Consider the following 18,799-nt stretch of genomic DNA (forward strand, 5'->3'; position numbering starts at 1 on the left):
AGATCAACACCACCCATGAACTTGTTCATACGTAGTATGTACGTAGATGTCGATAATTCATAATTATTTTATACTGCCCACTCACTGCAAGGTGCCCACCCCCTGTGCGCCATGTGGGATGCTAACCCGTGCGACCCGTCAATCAAACGGACCTCTCTCTGCGCGCTGGACTAAGTGTGCGGTCTGGCATCAACTCTAATGACCGGTATCTTCTCGTAATATACCTAAGCGGCTTAGCGATTTATTATTATTTTTGATCTACGCGAAAAGTACTGTTTGTTTTAGATGTTTTTATTAATGAAATAGTATTATTAAAACATCGATCGGCAAATCGCCGAACTGTCATGGATGAGAATCGTAGCTAAATAAATAATTCATTAAGACTCATTATTGTCTCTTAAACCGTTTGAACAGGGCTCGAAATGGACCGGAGCGCCGTTCCGTTTCATGAAATCCCCAAAATTATAGCTCCGTCTTGTGGAAATATTACTTTTGCCATCTGAGCGAGATAGGTCATATAACAAAAATGTAACACCTATTTTTATAAAATATACATAAAATTAGATAACTATGTGAATACTTCGGAAAATTACTTAGCGCTCCGGTTCGTTAAATTTTCCATTCCGAGCGCTGCGTTTAAAAATAATAAGAAGAACGAAGTCTTCGGTCAATTATTGTTGAATAATTTAATAAAGAGATATATTATGACGTATGATTTAAATAAATTAAAACTGTTATATACACCCGATCCTCTTTTTGCACGGTTTCGAAATAACACGATTTAAAAAAAGTACCGATTATTTGTTATTATCTTTTATTTAAACTGTTTTTTTTTGCTTTAACACGGTTTAAAAAAAACTAAAAAGAATAAAAATACGTATGTATGTACATATTTATTAAAAAATTGCTTTGCAAAGGACCGGACGCCACTGGTGCATACATATGTTGTCACCGGATGCCGCCCAGACATACATACGTACATACATGGCGCCACTAGTCAGTCACTTCGGGTTCGATACGAGAGACGCGTCGCGTACTTCGGCGTCAGCGTCATTAAATATTTCCAGCGATGAGTAATTTTTCGCCAGAAAAAAAAGTAGTAAACAGGCACGTTTATTGTCAAGTAACGAGACTGAATGAATATATTTCTCTATGCTAAATTTAATTTAAATCGAAAACTATGTATGTTTCATGTATGCGTATTTTAATGTAATAAATAAAAAATAAATTCGATTTATTTTTGAGTTGAAGAATTTCGTATTTTAAGTTGATTAAGTATTGGAACCTATCTACCATTTATGTACGAGTATGTATGGGCGCCTTGTTTTACACGGTAGTTTTTGGAACGTATCCCCCGTGCAAAAAGAGGATAGCGTGCATGCCGATGATGTATTCACAATCTAAATCAAATACTTTTACATACATATTGAAGTTAATTAACATTCACCGTAATATTTCAAAACAATCAAAGTGTATTAACCACTTTGCTCAACCACATATTATATAGGTAGATACTGTTTATTAATACAGATGTGCGCGTTTCCTCTATAAGTCTATGATATAGTGCAATGGAGTGATTTGCGTCAGTGCATTATCCTTTATTCTTGGATAATTAAGCGTCAATAAAGTAAACAAATAAATAATCTGAGAATTAAAATCTGCGGTCAATTCTCCGCGCGGTCAATTTTTCCATGAACCAAGACAAAGTGTATCTTTCACCGTTTCACTACGTGATACATTCACTTTAGACAAGTAAATTTCATTTTAATTAAAAGTAATCACGTAGAACCCATCTGATGTTTTACACTTTGTCATTTGCATTGCATATGTCATTATATAAAAAAACTGTATTTTTTCTGGCAAATGCGAGCGACTAAAGTAATAATTTTTATTATACAACAATTCCAGTAAATCATAAATAATAATTTTAAATGGTTTTTTGGCTTCTCTAAATAAAAAAAAACCTATTATCGTGTTCTGCGTACTCAACCTTCACATGAAATAATAATTTGAATAAAAGATAATGACACTTTTAATGCATATTTTTTATTACTTTTTGTTTGGATACGGAAATATCTGAATTAGCACTAATTCATATAGGTACGTAATTATTTCTTGGGGGTATGGTACAATTTGCTTCGTTACAAGAATGGCATACCTATCCATTTTATAGTTTCTCACATATTAATATTGTATCAATAAAATGTAACTTTCTCAAGGGATTCCTTTTGCTGGCGGGACTTTTGAGCCGCTGAAATTTTAACTCTAAACATTTCCACCATAAGGACGTAACTGATTTTCGTTAAAATATCCTTTCTTTGGCTCACGCCTTTTTGACCTAGCAACCTGCCCACAGTTTGCCACCAAATCTATACTGGGTCCTCCACTGCCCAGTTGGTAATATTTACATATATCATTAAATTCATTTATTTTTTATGTTTGTTCTCCGTAGGTACTTTTCTCTATCATGTCACTTTTTATTAAACTATGTGAATCAGTAAAATAAATCAAAGCTCACTTGAGAGTGTGGCGACCTCAGTTTCGGTATGTGTTGACTGCTCCTGAGACATTACCAGGCATAAAAAACTGCTAATGCTTCACACCAATCGTAGGGTCTAATGATACGCTCGATTAAGACCAAGTGTGGTGGCGGGCGGGTTTGTTTGGAGGTCCATTTCATTGTGTTGTCCCTAAAGAAGTATCGATCTCCTAACGTCCTAACGGGTCTTTCAAATGAAATAAGCAAGTGTGGTCATATTTAGAAGAGTTTTTTTTACGGTTTCGTCGGAAGTAGCGACGTGTGGTCTTGTAGAATGTCGGTTTCTGTACAGTACACATTTGTACGATGTGGACTCTCCAAAATATATTTAATTTGATAGCAATGTCTGCAGTAATTGTAGCGTGTGTTGAGTTTCATACACGTGATTTTGCATCAGTGGCGTGCGGTTCAAACATAGTGTAGATGCAGCGCATGCAAAAATATTCCTAGATTGAGATCCTTAACATAAAACATGCATATCTAATATAAAAGTATTAATATAGCAAAACCCTGGAAATTAAAAATATATCAGAATAATACTAGTATTGTACGTCATATTTATAGAAGAAAATATTATACTACTTATTTCGTTGTCAGTGTAGAAGAAATACCTATGTATGAATAAAATCCACCTTTCATTATTTTCCAAAATACCTATCCAGCTCAAGTATGTGTATAGATGTTTTAATAGGTAATTGGTAAATAGCTGTTTTGATAGATAAAATCACCTGTGATGAAGAGCATGCCCGATCTCAACAGTCACCGCACGCCACTGTTGTGCACTTACATCTGTATAGCGGCCAAAGTTGTATAATTTGTATGCTGATATAATTATTAAGTAAATTGGTGCGGAGTACGTACATTAACAAGGGAAGCGCACACAGGCCGCAAGCAACCTAAAAATCGGGGTTGCCCGTGACAGAGTTTGCGATCCGTATTCGCCGTCTCTAAGCGCTCAATTAAGAAGAAGAATTGAATATATCACCTGATTAATTAACCTTAGGTGATGCATAATAGATAAATGTGTTTTAATTATTATCGCATAATAAAAATAATAACTCGGAAATTTGGCCATCAAAAGAAACGCGTGCCCATTTTGGAAAAAACAAAACCATAATAAAACTACGATTATTGTAATAGTGGTGTCATTGAACTCTCTGTGTGTGCCTCAAAATGTACACCGAGAAAAAATATTTCTCAGAAATAAAAGACCTATTTTGCTAATTGGCGTTTTATTGTTGTTTGGCCTTACAGAGTAAAATACAATACTGACATAGTATAAAAACTGAACCACTGCGGAAATCCGACGTGAACCAAAAATTTTAATCTAGTTGCAGTGAACTTGCCATACGATTATTTATTTCACCACCATATGTGCACCACAGAAATTTTAGTTTCGGCGAGAATGTAAAAGTCGCACTGACTATCACCATGACCCAAAGTCGTTGAAGAAATCCTTGTTCAATAAAAACGGAGGTATGAAAGTGATGTTGAAAAAATGGCTTCTAAGGATGATGATTAAATCTGCTGCAAGTCATTTAACATTGCAGATTAGTTTGTGGCAAACATAAACACTATTGTGCTTTTGAGATTTATGAGTTAGGGCTGCACTAACTTAATACCTTTCAAAGTTTTTCATACAATGAATCAGTGTTATGTGAAATATTTAGATGAACAATCGCAAAACCGTATTGCATACATGTATTATAAACCAAGCGTCACTAATCTAACAACATATTATATAATAGCACAATGCAATGCCGTCATATTCATGATTGTTAAGTTTTCCTGTTTTGCACTAAAACTTAATAAATGTTAATAGTGCCTGTTCACGTGCATGGATTTACTAGCAGCAATAGTGTGTATTTTAAACTATTGTCACAATAACTGTTTACATGTAAAAGTCCTGACTGTCTCTCCAATCTCATTCTTAAAGAGTAAATACTATTTGACAGGTAGTGAAAATCGGTTAACATCAAATTTCGTTCGTAGTTCGTTTTTTTTAGCGCGCAGGTTCGCCACTATCGTTCTATTGCGCGAGCGCAGATCGAAAACTGTCGCATGAAAATTCAGAGGCTTCCGAACATTTTTAATTCATGCATGCAATCTTGCAACTGTAGGATAAAACATACATGTTTATGTTTATTGATTTGGGCCGTCTCTCTGTTTTCAGTTCTCTTGAGTGAAGCGATAGAAAATGATGACTTGGAGGACAGGACCTTGAAGATAACAGACTTTGGGTTGGCGAGAGAGGTTTACAAGACCACGAGGATGTCGGCTGCGGGGACCTACGCCTGGATGCCCCCAGAGGTATGCTACATCACAATGTTATTGAGAAGTTTACCCATTAAAAATTCCCACCTCATCTACACAGTACATTGTAACTTGAAAATTTTATCAGCTGTCTCTTTCTCACATAATAGAACTCTTTTTGTACACCCCACCTCATTGCAATGACAATAATAATAAATTGTGTTATAAAAACTCAAATGTAAAATTTTGGCAATGTCACATGTCAGCGAAATACGTATTAAATATTTTTTATACATGGTGTACTCCATGTACTTAATACATAATGATAAATTCGGACTATCTAATTGGATATGGAAACAAAGTTATTTGTTGTAATAAAGTTTACTAAAACCTTGAAGGGACTTGCGCATGGCAGATAGCTCGATGAATAGACAAACGCTGGACAAATCTAGTCATCGAATAGTCATAATATAAGGTAGACCCGGAAGCCGCTGGACTGACAAAGTTCTGCAGAAATACATGACAATGTACAGAATCGAGAGAAATAAAGAGGTCTTCATCCAGCAGCGGATTGGTCCAGGCCAACAATGTGGTAAATGTACATAATATACCAACATAAATCGTCCGCTGTTCGAATTCGGAAATAATCGCATCACTAGTCTTGAATGTTATGTCAATGTAAAGTTAGCATGTAGCGCCCTCATACAGCAGACAATCATTGGTACTTCAATTCGATGTGGATCTCGACAGCCTCGCAAAGAGGTTTCTAAAAAGATTTATTTTTACGAGAAATGGATGTTAGCCACGGCTTGTTCAACCAATTAGGTCCACACTTTGTGTCCAAACATATTAAAAGCAATATATGAATTTTTCACATCCGGGGGATACAAATATGAGACTCGTGAATTTTTAAACGACTACATTAGTATTCGACAATCACGGACAACTAGTAGATAAATTTTATGAAAGTCAGCATTCTATTTTGATGGGACCAAAGTCATTCCGTCGCATATTACGTGTTTGTAGTGATTTGAATGTTGAATGTTTCCAGGTAATAAAGAAGTCGACGTTCTCGAAGGCTAGTGACGTGTGGTCTTACGGAGTGCTCCTGTGGGAATTGCTCACCGGGGAGACTCCGTATCGAGGAATCGACTCACTGGCAATTGCGTATGGCGTTGCTGTCAACAAGTTGACGCTGCCCATTCCTAAAACCTGCCCCCAGCCCTGGAAGAACCTTATGGAAGGTAAGCATCCTGCATGTATATTGCAGGGGATTGTTTTCAATTGGCTACTATTGGTTTAAAAATAATTGTCACACAAACAAAAAATCAATAATGTTCACTATTTCTAGGAATTCATAATATGTTATTGGGACCAGACAGTAAAAAAAATATTCTTCCATGTATAAAATATCTACAGTTGTGTATGGTTTTAAGGGGGATCCTTATGCCAACAGAGAACCTAGTGGAAAAATATGAAGCTTGCAATTTGAGATTTTTTTTTGATAATTTACAATTTCAACTGTATTAATTAATAAATATGTATCTGAAAACATTAAAAAGATTTATTTTTAAGTCAAAGATAAACTTACAATTGTTAAAAAAAATGTGAATTTGTTACGTATTTGTGGCATAGGTTAGGTTATTATTACATTATTTTTATGGTTATATTTATTATTAAAATTTACTTTATTAATTTTTCAATTTTTTACGGTTCAGATTTTTGACTAATTCATAGTTTTAATATTTTTATATTTATTTAAAAAACTGATTTTTATAAAAAATACTAATGTGTATAACTTGAAATCCTTTTTATTTATATGAAATCTTATTTAGGTATGGTCCCAATATTTAAGCTCGATTTGTAATTCGAAATTCTTGTGGTAATGAATGCCGTGAAGATAAGAAGGAATTTGGAATTAGGTATTTGGTGCTTCAGGCACTTACTTTTACTAGAGTAGCTATTTGTAAACAGTGCATGTCCATAACTTCATGTCAGCCCTGCGTTTGCCAGGAAGCAGCGGATAGGCGGGATTGGAGATTAATGCATGTATGTCACTGTCTAACTGCGATTCCTTTATACAAATTTATGCATCACGTTATTCTATGAAGTCTTGATAAACTAATTCCCATTTTATCGTAGCGTGCTGGCACTCGAATCCACATGACCGACCTCTGTTCGGCGAGATCCTGGATGCCTTGGAGGACATCAGGAACTCGGAGTTCACGATGGGACCACACGAATCATTCCACACCATGCAGGAGGACTGGAGACTCGAGATCGAGGAAGTCCTGCGTGACCTTAGAATAAAAGAAAAGGTATGAAAAAAGTTTACTGAACTCGAGTGTGTATTACCTATATAGGTAAGGTGTACTCATCTTTATTTGATACAATCGTCAAGGACAGCTTATGATATTATATTTCCTTTGTTGATCTGTGAGCCTTACTGAATATCAAGTAACTCTCTCGGCCCTGAGAAGCATAGAATATTGAATTATCTGAAATTTAAATACAGTAGAACCTTAATTATTCGGACTGTCCAGATAATTGAGTTTCCATTGTAATGTCAAAATAATATGAATAAACTAAAATATAACGACAGCTGCAAAAGAAGGGAGATATTGAGGCAACTTCGTATTGTTTGAATTATTGCCATTTTTTAATTCCAATTACCCAACAATAATTAGTATTAAAATATTTTTCAATTGTCACAATGATAAAGTATGCAAATAGCCCAATATAAATTGAATAAAATGATTAATTATTAATATAAGCTTAAAATAATTTAATGGTTATTTCATCATAGTGTTTTAATTATTGTCTATGTGCGCAGCATGTTGATAAAATATACCTACAGTGTCATAATATGTATATTTTTTTTTGATATGAGAATAAAATTTTATATCATTCTAAGATGGCATCTGTTTACGAAAGTATCTACACGTCAGATGTGGATTTCAACAATGTTGATAATATATTATGACATATTTCATACTCCTAGTCTTTCGTATTTGCTTATATAATCGATACTTGTTTGTCGGTAACAAGTAAACGACATATAAAACTATTTATTTAATTTCTGTCTAAAAATGACAGATGTCAGATTTTTTAGTTACCCTTCCGTCACTAGTCTTAATGGTTTCCGTGTGCACATTCTTATGCACATGTATATTGTTTACTAGCCTTAATTGGCTGATAACGGTTTAATAGCATATAGCGATTTGTGATATTCCATGCATCTCGAATTTGATCTTTTGGTTAAAAGTAACCAAAGAATTTGTATTTTATGGATTTCTCTCGACTCCTTTTAATAGATATTGTACTTATCCGTATTTCTATTTTTACACGCTGACAGGCTTGTAAATCATTTGAAGAGGTTTGTATAGAATAAAAAATATTATTAGTTGTCTTGTATTAGAGATAGATGGTGTCAATTATGATTTCTTTAAATAAGTAACGTAGCATTAGTTTATATTATTTTATTTTAGAGAATTTTATTGAAATTAATGCTACTTTGACTTCCATCATTTATCATCATCATCATACCATCATACTCATATTCATCACTTCGCAGACCTTCAGACCTTAGTGCAAAAATACATTGAAAATTTCTTGCCCAGCCGACTTCCAAACATTGTTTTTGCTTTACTGTAAAATGGTGTTATACCGATTTACACTACTCGCATGTGGAACTCGTACCCGTCATATGGGAATTGGGCCTTTTGTAATGTGGTGTGAATGTTTGCAGGAGCTGCGATGTCGGGAAGAAGAATTAACGAGAGCTCAACTGCAGCAGAGGCTTCATGAGGAGTCACTGCAGCAGAGGGAGAGGGAGCTGGCCGCCAGGGAAATGGAGCTAGTCGAGCGGGAGTTGCACATTATGATCATTCAATCTAATCCTCCGCAGCCTAATAAAAGAAAAGGTAACCTAACCTAACTTATTATTTCAATAATAAATATTCCATTGTAAGAAATTATTAACTTTGACCCCAATAAGATATTTCACTGTCGCTAATGGAGGTGATCTTATCCACCGAAATAGTACATTGACCATTTTCAATTTGTATTTTCATGAAGTTCGCGGCAAAAAACAATCTCATCTTAATGGTTCACCATCATCAAAATTGGTCATATCTTGGCAATTGTGCCTATTGATTTTACTTTACTAAACGGTTCCATATCGAAGAGTTTGGACTGATAAGGAAGAAGACTGTCAAGTTTTTTTTATTAAAACACTTAGGCTAAGGCCACGTACATCATTATTTTACTATTGATTTTTGTAATTGGATATATGAACCATTGTAGATCTTGGCCACCTATTCCTAAGAGGTTTCATTTTATTAAGAGAAATGGTGTTTAGTTATTCCCTCAACCAAATTAAGCTCTAACGCATTAAAAAATAAAGTAAATTTGCCAGATACTGTATTCAAACCCGAGACCGATGTGTTCAGTTGCGGAACTTCTGCCACTCAGCCGCGGCGGGGTGTGCAGATTTTTGCGAGTTTAATTGATTATTATTTTATGATCATCTTTCAGGAAAATTTAGCAGAGGAAGACTTAGATTACCAAAGAAAGAGCCGGGTTCGGCGATATCTCTCCCCTCCGACTTCCGTCACACCATTACCGTTCAGCAACGGCAGGGCGCTCTCCTCAAAGGAGTCGCTATCAACACACCGCCTGGATCTCCTAGCATACTCAGGGCTATTACGCGTTAGTATATAACACATGATTTTATATTTCTTTTAGTCTAAACTGAATATATGATTATGAGCATGGCTAAAACATGCCTAGAAAAAACCTTTGACCTGTTCTGGACATCTTAGATTTGAATAAAGAAATTTAGCTTGCCGGTGAGTGCCTCACCATTTAGCTTCTGACCCAAGTATCCTTGTGGATAAATTTTAATATCTACGTAACTAATAATGTTTTCAAATTTCGCCATTAAGTGGTAAGCAAAATGATAAACATCTCAAAACAAAATCAATATTAGAATTGATTTTATTATATAAAGGTCCACTGTGGTGGGATATGACTTGATAATATTATTATGATGGTGTGTGATATTTTGTAATTATATCTGAACCTGAGAAGTAGAGTGGGTTATAATAAAAGTATTTTTGTTTCTTTTGAGGCATGAATTTAAATTCTTATGGTGTTATCATCTGCCATTTTGTTTGTTTAGTGATGAATAATGATGTAGCTTGTTTCAGTGTTCTTATGACTCAACTGAAAATATAATATTAATGAAAGGGATTATGATATATTATATTAGGACACATTTAAAATACAAAAAGTGGCTGTTAGCAGGATGACAGGCACGTTTAATAGAGAACCACGTGTGCGTGATTGCAGTGCCCGCCGATGGAGTGAAAGGAAAGACGTGGGGCCCCTCCACCCTGCACCAGAGGGAACGCGGACACCTGCCGGCGCTGCGACCCGTCTGCCAGCCCCCCTTCAGCAAGAGCGCCCCCAACCTGCCCCCTCACACGCACCCGCACGCTCTTGCGCTCGCCCACAACCCCACCAGAGACTTAGGTAACCGACGACTGCAAATCGTCACCCTGCCAAACATCCCCTTCCCCTCTCGCCTCCGAGAATTTGGCTTACAGTCCCCCGGACCCGACAATATGCCTTCCTTTTTCCTAAACTCAAACCCCCGCCCGCAACACACTATCCCTATATTACAGACCTCACATCACAGTAAAAACACACCGACCGCAGATGAAAATCACTACGATAGTGTATTCGGTTTCGTTTCCGATAACTACGTTATAGCAAAGCAGGAGAGTTTGAGCGAATCCATCTCCAGCTCCGATCACAGTTTCAGACGGAGTAAATCAAAAGCCAAGTCAACTAAATTTGCTACGGAATTGACGCAATCAGCCCGCGATAAGAAACCTAGCTTCTTCAAAAGTCTCCGATCACGCAGTCTGGTCCGGAAGACTGTCTTCAATGACATGAGAGGCGCAGTCAGAAGTATCAGTGTCGTCTCTGTTAATTCCGAGAAGAAAGGATTACTTACAGACAATTAGATTTTCCGATTATCAATAGGCCGGGTGCTACTTTCGCGATTAACTGATTGGCATGATAAATTAATAAAAATGTATTATAATGATACATAGTTTGTATCGGTTTACCATGATAACGTCAAATGGCATCAAATCAAGATGTTCGGTTTTTAGATGGGTTTTTTGTGGTACCTAGTGTTTGTTTCCGTGATAGTTGTTTTTTGTATTAATTTATAAAAAATAAACAAAAAAAGTCAATTCTGTGGAGATAAATTAAGCAGTTTTAAACGCCTGCCTATAAGTAGTAAGGATTTAATTAATAGTAAAATACTAGTTTTGATAGACTATCGTTCAATTAAAATATACAGTATGTATCTCTCGTTCTTAAATCTTAAAAATTACATTTTATTTATTTCAAAATCGCATTTTCATTACAAAAATAAATCCTTTCTTTATCAAGATCAATAATTAGATTAAGGATGTACTTTTGACAAATTTTTATAGTGGCCGTAAAGTAAGAGACTTATTTGTACCCAATATGGACATACAATACTTTTGCAGCGTAAAAGTTTGATACAAACGGGTGTTTTATGTATAATAACTCATTTTCGGTAAAAACTGGATATACAATGTCTGTGCAATAGTCCGTTGACATATAAATACACTGTTATCAATTGCTCGAATTTCTATACATACTAATATGTAGCTGACAGATGACAATTTGATGTAATCACAACACATGCAAGCTTTAAATAGGTACCTTTTGTACCTAACAAAATATCTGTTACTTTCAATTCGTCAGTTAAATCATTAATTAACACAATCTATTCAGTTAGCAATGTTTAATTATCCATTAACAGTTTTTGAGAATGTATTTTTACACCAGCCGTATATTCATTGATAATACAATTTTACACGTGTCCATTCCATTTAGTATCCATTTTTTTTTTAACTATCTAATTCTTTTATTACACGCTTTCACATCTGTCAGGTGTATCGGAAGAAAATCTCCAATACCTATGTAAGTAAATCAAAATTTAATATTACTACTCGAAATGCGCTTTTTTTTCTCACTAGGCAACACTGAAAATCCTTCCGTTATTTTTCCCACCTGTGAATCCACATTATAATTTTGTAGTCCTCCATAGTATAAATCATTTTAAATAGATACTTTCTTATTGTATTGTTTTTTTTTATAGATGTTTACAGACTTGTAATTTGTATGACTATTGTAAATGTGTTTTTTTTTTTAATTAATTGTTATTTGCAAGTTCTGAGTGAGAAAAGAGGGTGGTTTTATCATGAATTCATTCCAAAACTTACTAATTTAAAATTTTGACGTCTGCTTTTTGTTTAAAATTTTATAATTATACATTATTATTTATTTCATAGTAAAAATGAATGAAGGAGTTTTAATGATATCATAAGATATTTCTATTTATTTTACTAATCAGGGGCAGATAGGTCCGGTCCGGCGTTAAAGTAGCATTTTTTTAATGAACATTTTTATTTCAAATCATAACGTCATATTTTCCGACACATTATCGTGTTGTATTTATTACATTTCTATCATCCGAGTCATGCAATATTCGACATATTTTATTCTGAAAAAAAATAGTGTTTATTCACTATAGAATTTCCCGGGCCAGTCTCGGGCCACAAATCCACCCCTGTTACTCGTAACATTGATAATTAAAATGAATTCTACCACCAATTATCTAAGCGTTTAATGATGAAAAAATAGTGATAATATGCATAACAAACATAACACCCCTATTTAATTAATAGTCGGATTAATTATTTTGCATATTTCATTAAATATTCAAAAGAAATCTTTTTGGTGATGGTATTAAAAAAATTATATTCTAATTAACCACCCTCTTTCAGTTTTTTTTATTTGTATTGTTTTCATTGGAAATGTTGATTATTTTAATGCTTTACCACATATTATTTATTTTAATTTAAATATTCATTGGTTTTGTATTTATTTATTGTAATGTTTAACTCTTCAAGCCGTCTCCATGCACTAGTTAGTGTCCTGCATTTTTATCTCCCAGGTTTTTTCATCTACCATTCTTTCATTACCTGTATAGAAACATAGTGAAACCCCGATTTTACGTTTTCACCTCATTTAAATTATAAATTAATTTCAAAATTTAATTTTTTTGATATTATCAACAACGTAAACGTAAAAATTATGTAAATAATATAATCGAAAAATGCAACGTAATATTCGAGCTAAACCGAAGAATCACAAAAAAAAAGTGTGACCACACTGGCAGTAAAATAAAAGTAAAAGATTGTTCTGCAACCGCTTTATATAAACCTAGTGGTGTATACTGCAGCCGTGTCTATAAAAAAGGAATGTACTTTTGCATCGTCACTTACACGGTTATGCATCTGCACTTAAAAATTCAATGATTGCCTTGCATTTACATAATGAATGTGATTAAATAAATTTAATTTTTAATTTTAATTGAATTTTGAATAATGTATTTCAGACGTAAAGTAAGGGAAATAATAACATAAAACCGGGAATTAAAAATGTACTAAAATAAATAAACGGTGGCCGTGCGGCTATCACGCCGTTGGCTATCACACGTTGGACTATCACGCCGTGGGTCCCAGGTTCGAATCCTGGGTCTGGCAAGTACACATATTGTTTTTCAATTTGTATGTGAGTCAGGATATGGACCTAATAGGTTGGGCAAGTGGCTGACATCCATTTCTCGTAAAAAACAAAATCTGTTAATACAAACCTCTACTCTGTGGAGGCCCATATGATCCTATCAGGATCGGACATGGTCGGAAAAAAATAAACAGCACTGCAGAAACTACACGTAGATAGTAGGAAAACGTGAATTCATGGCACGTAAAATTGAGGTTTCGCTGTGTATTATATTCTGTTGCATCATTCATAAAAATTTCCAGAGTGCCGAAAAGTAGCACATTCTTTCTGTTATAATCATAATATTGGGAGCACATGTTTTTAAGACACTTCTGTGACAATAATTTGCAATTTGGATAAACAGTTTCAATAGGTAAACTCATCGCTACAATTAATTAAGTCATTAGAACTTGATAGAATTCCAATTTATTCAAAACAATTCAATAATAAAATTACTTTAAATTCTTTTAATTTTTAGCTTTTGAAGAATAGATAACTTTAAGCTTAAACCGTTTATTCTCAATCCGTGGGTCGCCAGAGGTTAGATGGGAGTCGCAACAGACCAAGTTTTGATGCAAGTTATAATAAAAATACAAATAACATCAATTTGCGTAGATTATTATTAATTTGATAATTTCTCAAGTATGTCCTATGTATGGTAATAGGCGAAAAATCTTGGGTGATTTGGGGGCTGCGACACAAGTTTTTTGTTGTTTTTTGAGTTGCAATACTAAAGTGGTGGTAAACCACCGATCTAAACTATTCATCGCTGCACATGAAATCATTCATTCGGTTAAATATTTCCAGTAAATAGTATAATTTCAAACGTATTCATTATTCTAAAGTAAATTACCGGTTCAATTTATAATTTTGATTGGCTTGAAGAGTTATTTAAAATAAGCAATGCATTACTTTTGATTTCACCTTTATCGCATTTCATACACAAATTAATTCAGAGGATTTAAAATTTAATTTCTGTATAATGGCGTTTATTAGGCATTATTATTCAATGTCATGCCTGACTTGAATTACCTATTTTCGTTAAGGGGGGACATGCTCGTCGAAGGTCAAAATTGAGTTTTTATTGTATTTTCAAACCATGATCGTGGACACTCCTTAAACGTTGTAGATAATCTATTTATATAATTTTGAAGCCTTATTATCCTTTATAGTTATTTTAAGCATTTGATGACTGCATAAAGTATTTTTGTTACATAAAATAGTATTCTTTTAAACCTCTCGCTCTAATGTTTTAGAATATAGTCATATTTCGGTACATAACTGTGCAGTGGTGTTAAGATTTTTTACATTTATTAATTTTTAAACCCATTTATAAAACTATTAGCATAATTTATTACGAGATAATTTTTGTAAAATATTCACGATAAAAAATTATATTGATAATCTCTGTGATCCCAAATTTGACAAGAATTAGGCATTTTATTATTCAAAAAATCGGCAAGATTAACACATTTGAAGATGATTCTAAAGATATTTATTATAAGCTATGTATTTGACCATTCAAGTGTGATACACATCTTATGAATAATGATTGTTTTATAATAATTATTGACCTAATAATAAGGTAGTGTTTTTTTGAAATACGCCATTTCTTTTGTCATTCCCTAGTGGTTGAGCTACAACATACGGCCGTAGCCATAAATTGACAAACTATAATTAAAGTAGGGAGTAAAATGATATTAACGCGCGTGTTTGAACATGTACCTAACCGAATTTTTTTTTATTTATTTTTTAAACGGTACATGTTCAAACACGCGCGTTAATATCATTTTACTCCCTACTTCAATTATAGTTTGTCAATTTATGGCTACGACCGTATGTTCTAGCTTAACCACTGGGGAATGACAAAAGAAATGGCGTATTTCAAAAAAACACTACCTTATTCTTAGGTCAATAATTATTATAAAGCAATCATTATTCATAAGATGTTTATCACACTTGAATGTTCAAAGACATAGCTTATAATAAATATTTTTAGAATCATCTTCAAATGCGTTAATCTTGCCGATTTTTTGAATAATAAAATGCCTAATTCTTGTCAAATTTGGGATCACAGAGATTATCAATATAATTTTTTATCGTGGATATTTTACAAAAATTATCTCATAATAAATTATGCTAATAGTTTTATAAATGCGTTTAAAAATTAATAAATGTAAAAAATCCTAACACCACTGCACAGTTATGTACCGAAATATGACTATATTCTAAAACATTAAAGCGAGAGGTTTAAAAGAATACTATTTTATGCAACAAAAATACTTTATGCAGTCATCAAATGTTTAAAATAACTATAAAGGATAATAAGGCTTCAAAATTATATAAATAGATTATCTACAACGTTTAAGGAGTGTCCAGGATCATGGTTTGAAAATACAATAAAAACTCAATTTTGACCTTCGTCGAGCATGTACACCCTTAAGTAAAATAAAACACAGTATGTAGTAAGTACTTATTCCACATAAATCAATAATCTTCAGGACCTGTTTCGTCCGCTTCAATGGGAATTATCAAATGTCCTATTCTCGTATTAGATATTAATATTTTACTGTGATTTTCAAAAATATTACAAATTAAAATATACAAAAATATTAGGCGGGGTTTCATTTAATATTCAATATTCTGACAAAAACTGAACAAAAATTTCATGTTTAATTGACATTTTGATTTGTGTTTGAAATGCATTTTTCCCCCACAGGTGGTGTTAATTTAGTTTTACTTTGTTCCACTCGAGAAATTCGCATGAATCCAATTATACATTCTTGTTACGTTATATTGTTCACCGTTTTTGCAAATCATATTGTATTAATATTTTTTTTTTAAATCCATTTTTCTCTTTATTTGAACCCTGCTTTTGCCACATCTGTTTTGTGTCAACGTTACTTTTAAATAATATCAACATACCTATTATATTATTAATTTTATTTATTTGGATTTTCAAACTTAATTTATTATTTATTTTTTTTTTTGAAAAATTGGATGACTTAATTTTTTCAAGATTTTTTAAAAAAACTTATTTCTGATTTTTGTGATGTGAAAAAATTACTTAAAACGTGAATCGATTCACCCAAAAGTTATTAGATTTAATTTGGGAATTGTCAAATTTTTTTTTCTAACATTCGGTAGTTCTTTAAGAATAATGATTTGGTCAATTTATAATTTATAAAAATTGATAAAATAATCATATTGAAATATTAAACATTTAATGATGCGTGGAATTAGGCTTGCCATATACCCGTGATTAGGGATCAGGCCTGGATGTCCTTATAAGGAATATCCTGAGCTTCGTAGGAATAGTCTTGAACCATCGACTGACTATACTGGCCAATCTTTGAAAGTGTGTGGGGAGAAAAAAGAAATAATAACCTTTATTAATTAAATTAACAAACAATAATTAATTTAAATAGTATGTTTATCCCATAAAAGTTTAATATATATTGTAAGAATAACTTTCAAAAACAATTCAATTAACGATGTTGCGCTGTTTCGATGAAATCAATCAATACTAATTAATAGCTACTTACATTAGTAAATCTATGTAAACCCATAATAACGAAACTTCCTTCATTGTTTATTAGGATTTATAAGATTATTCGTTGAATAAAAAAAATAATAAATTAAAAATTATTAGCAAGTTCAAGTAAGTTACAACAAAAAGTCTTGGGCGTGATCCGTGACGTCGGTTAGTAATTAAAGTAATTCCTACTTTGATTTGCCAATAGTAGCTCAATTTGGAAAGCGCTTCAGTGAATATTAAAAGCCATTAGTTAAAATTTGTCGCAATTAGGTATGACTCCTTTAGCATAGTGGCCTATGTGCGCGATACCCGAGAGATGCAGGTTCGATTCCTGCGGGGGCTTACTTTGTTCAAAAAGATTTTTTTTATTGGTTATAATATATTTTCTCAGAAGTGTTTTCAAAATGATCTATGTTTATATCATCCATTAATGCCTCAGTATACCTTATAGTAAGAGTGTAGCCTTTTTCCAAACACACAAGTGACCGAGGCATTTCTTTGCGCCCCGCTATGCTGAAGATTACCAAAAATACCCTGTGCTTCAAGACTATACGTAAGAGATGTACCTAACATTAATTTATACCGATAGACCGTACTGTTTACAAAACATAAACAGATCAAACCCATCACGAATCGAATATCGTCCTGAATTAGTTCCAGAGAATTTATGGCAAGCCTACGTCTAATAAATCATTTTAAAAAATTCGCACATCATACCTACTCGAATATGTACATTTCATTTCATACTATCAATAATTTATTATGTCTCGATGATAATAATTATATTATTAACTTTGGAAATCCAAGAAAACTGGTGATGGGATTATTATAACTAGTTAATATAATTATGATCTTTCTTAATTTTATACATTTCTTGTTGTATTAAATTTAACCGTGAATTGTTGACTGTCGATGCCAATGGACCATTGACAACATTCCTATAGTAAAACTTTAATTATAAGACATTTTTTTTTTAAATAATTGTCAGCATTTTTTTTAGTATCAAAAACCAATAGTTGGTAACCAATGGTACATTGACCGTACATCAGTCTTAGTGTATTAAGCTTTAACTGTATAATGATCATAGTTTATAAATTTGTAGTTTTTTTTTTTAAATATTATATTATTTTTTATGAAGCTTATAAGGTTTTAATTATACCTACATATAATACGAATTTTGATGAATTTGATTCAATAAACGACATAAGCCGAAAAAGAGTCTTTATTTTTGTTTGCATGCTTTAAAATAAAAATGTTTTTAATTTATTTTTTCACAAGAGAATGGAAGAATTTTTTTTAAAAAACGTTTAAAAAATTGTGACATTGTTTATTTATAAAGTATTCTACGATTTGTAAAGAAATCATTTCTAAAACATATAAATAAATATTCACAGTCTAAATAAATCAAAATATTACATTTACATAAAACACACAAATTTAACTGAAATATTTATAATTACGAAATTCTAAAAAAAATGTTTTTTTTACGAATTAATTTGTGTTAAAAAATATCTTTGGAAACGGATGTTATGTCTTCTTCAATACGTTATCAAAGTGAATATTAATCGCTTGATTGACATTCCTATAATTTAACAAAGTTCACAATAATATATTTTAAAATAAATTTTATTATTTTTAACGTAAATTCGATTCTATAGTTAATTATTACATAATTAATCATTATCGCAAGCTTCATCAAAAGTACAACTTTTGTTTTAAAATGGTGATGGATTAAAATAATTGAATTTAAAAAAAAAGATACGACTACCGCACATTAAAATAATTCCGTTAAA

At 32.6% G+C, this 18,799-nt stretch overlaps 1 protein-coding gene across 2 annotated transcripts in view; it reads left to right on the plus strand.

The window, feature by feature from the left end:
• slpr (mitogen-activated protein kinase kinase kinase slipper) overlaps nt 1-18,799 on the plus strand; it is a 174,494-nt gene that overhangs the window by 148,938 nt on the left and 6,757 nt on the right. Inside the window, exons 2-7 of one of the 2 annotated variants that reach the window (XM_085948921.1) lie at nt 4,713-4,849; nt 5,844-6,036; nt 6,935-7,110; nt 8,541-8,715; nt 9,329-9,502; nt 10,121-10,327. In XM_085948921.1, coding sequence (XP_085805047.1) covers nt 4,713-4,849; nt 5,844-6,036; nt 6,935-7,110; nt 8,541-8,715; nt 9,329-9,502; nt 10,121-10,327 — 1,062 coding nt within the window. The remainder of the gene's footprint in view (nt 1-4,712; nt 4,850-5,843; nt 6,037-6,934; nt 7,111-8,540; nt 8,716-9,328; nt 9,503-10,120; nt 10,328-18,799) is intronic. The other variant, XM_085948922.1, reaches the window with a different exon arrangement.

Source organism: Rhyacophila brunnea, unplaced genomic scaffold, assembly GCF_057557595.1.
Source record: "Rhyacophila brunnea isolate RB1 unplaced genomic scaffold, BYU_Rbru_1.0 scaffold_21, whole genome shotgun sequence".
Classification (NCBI taxonomy): domain Eukaryota; kingdom Metazoa; phylum Arthropoda; class Insecta; order Trichoptera; family Rhyacophilidae; genus Rhyacophila; species Rhyacophila brunnea.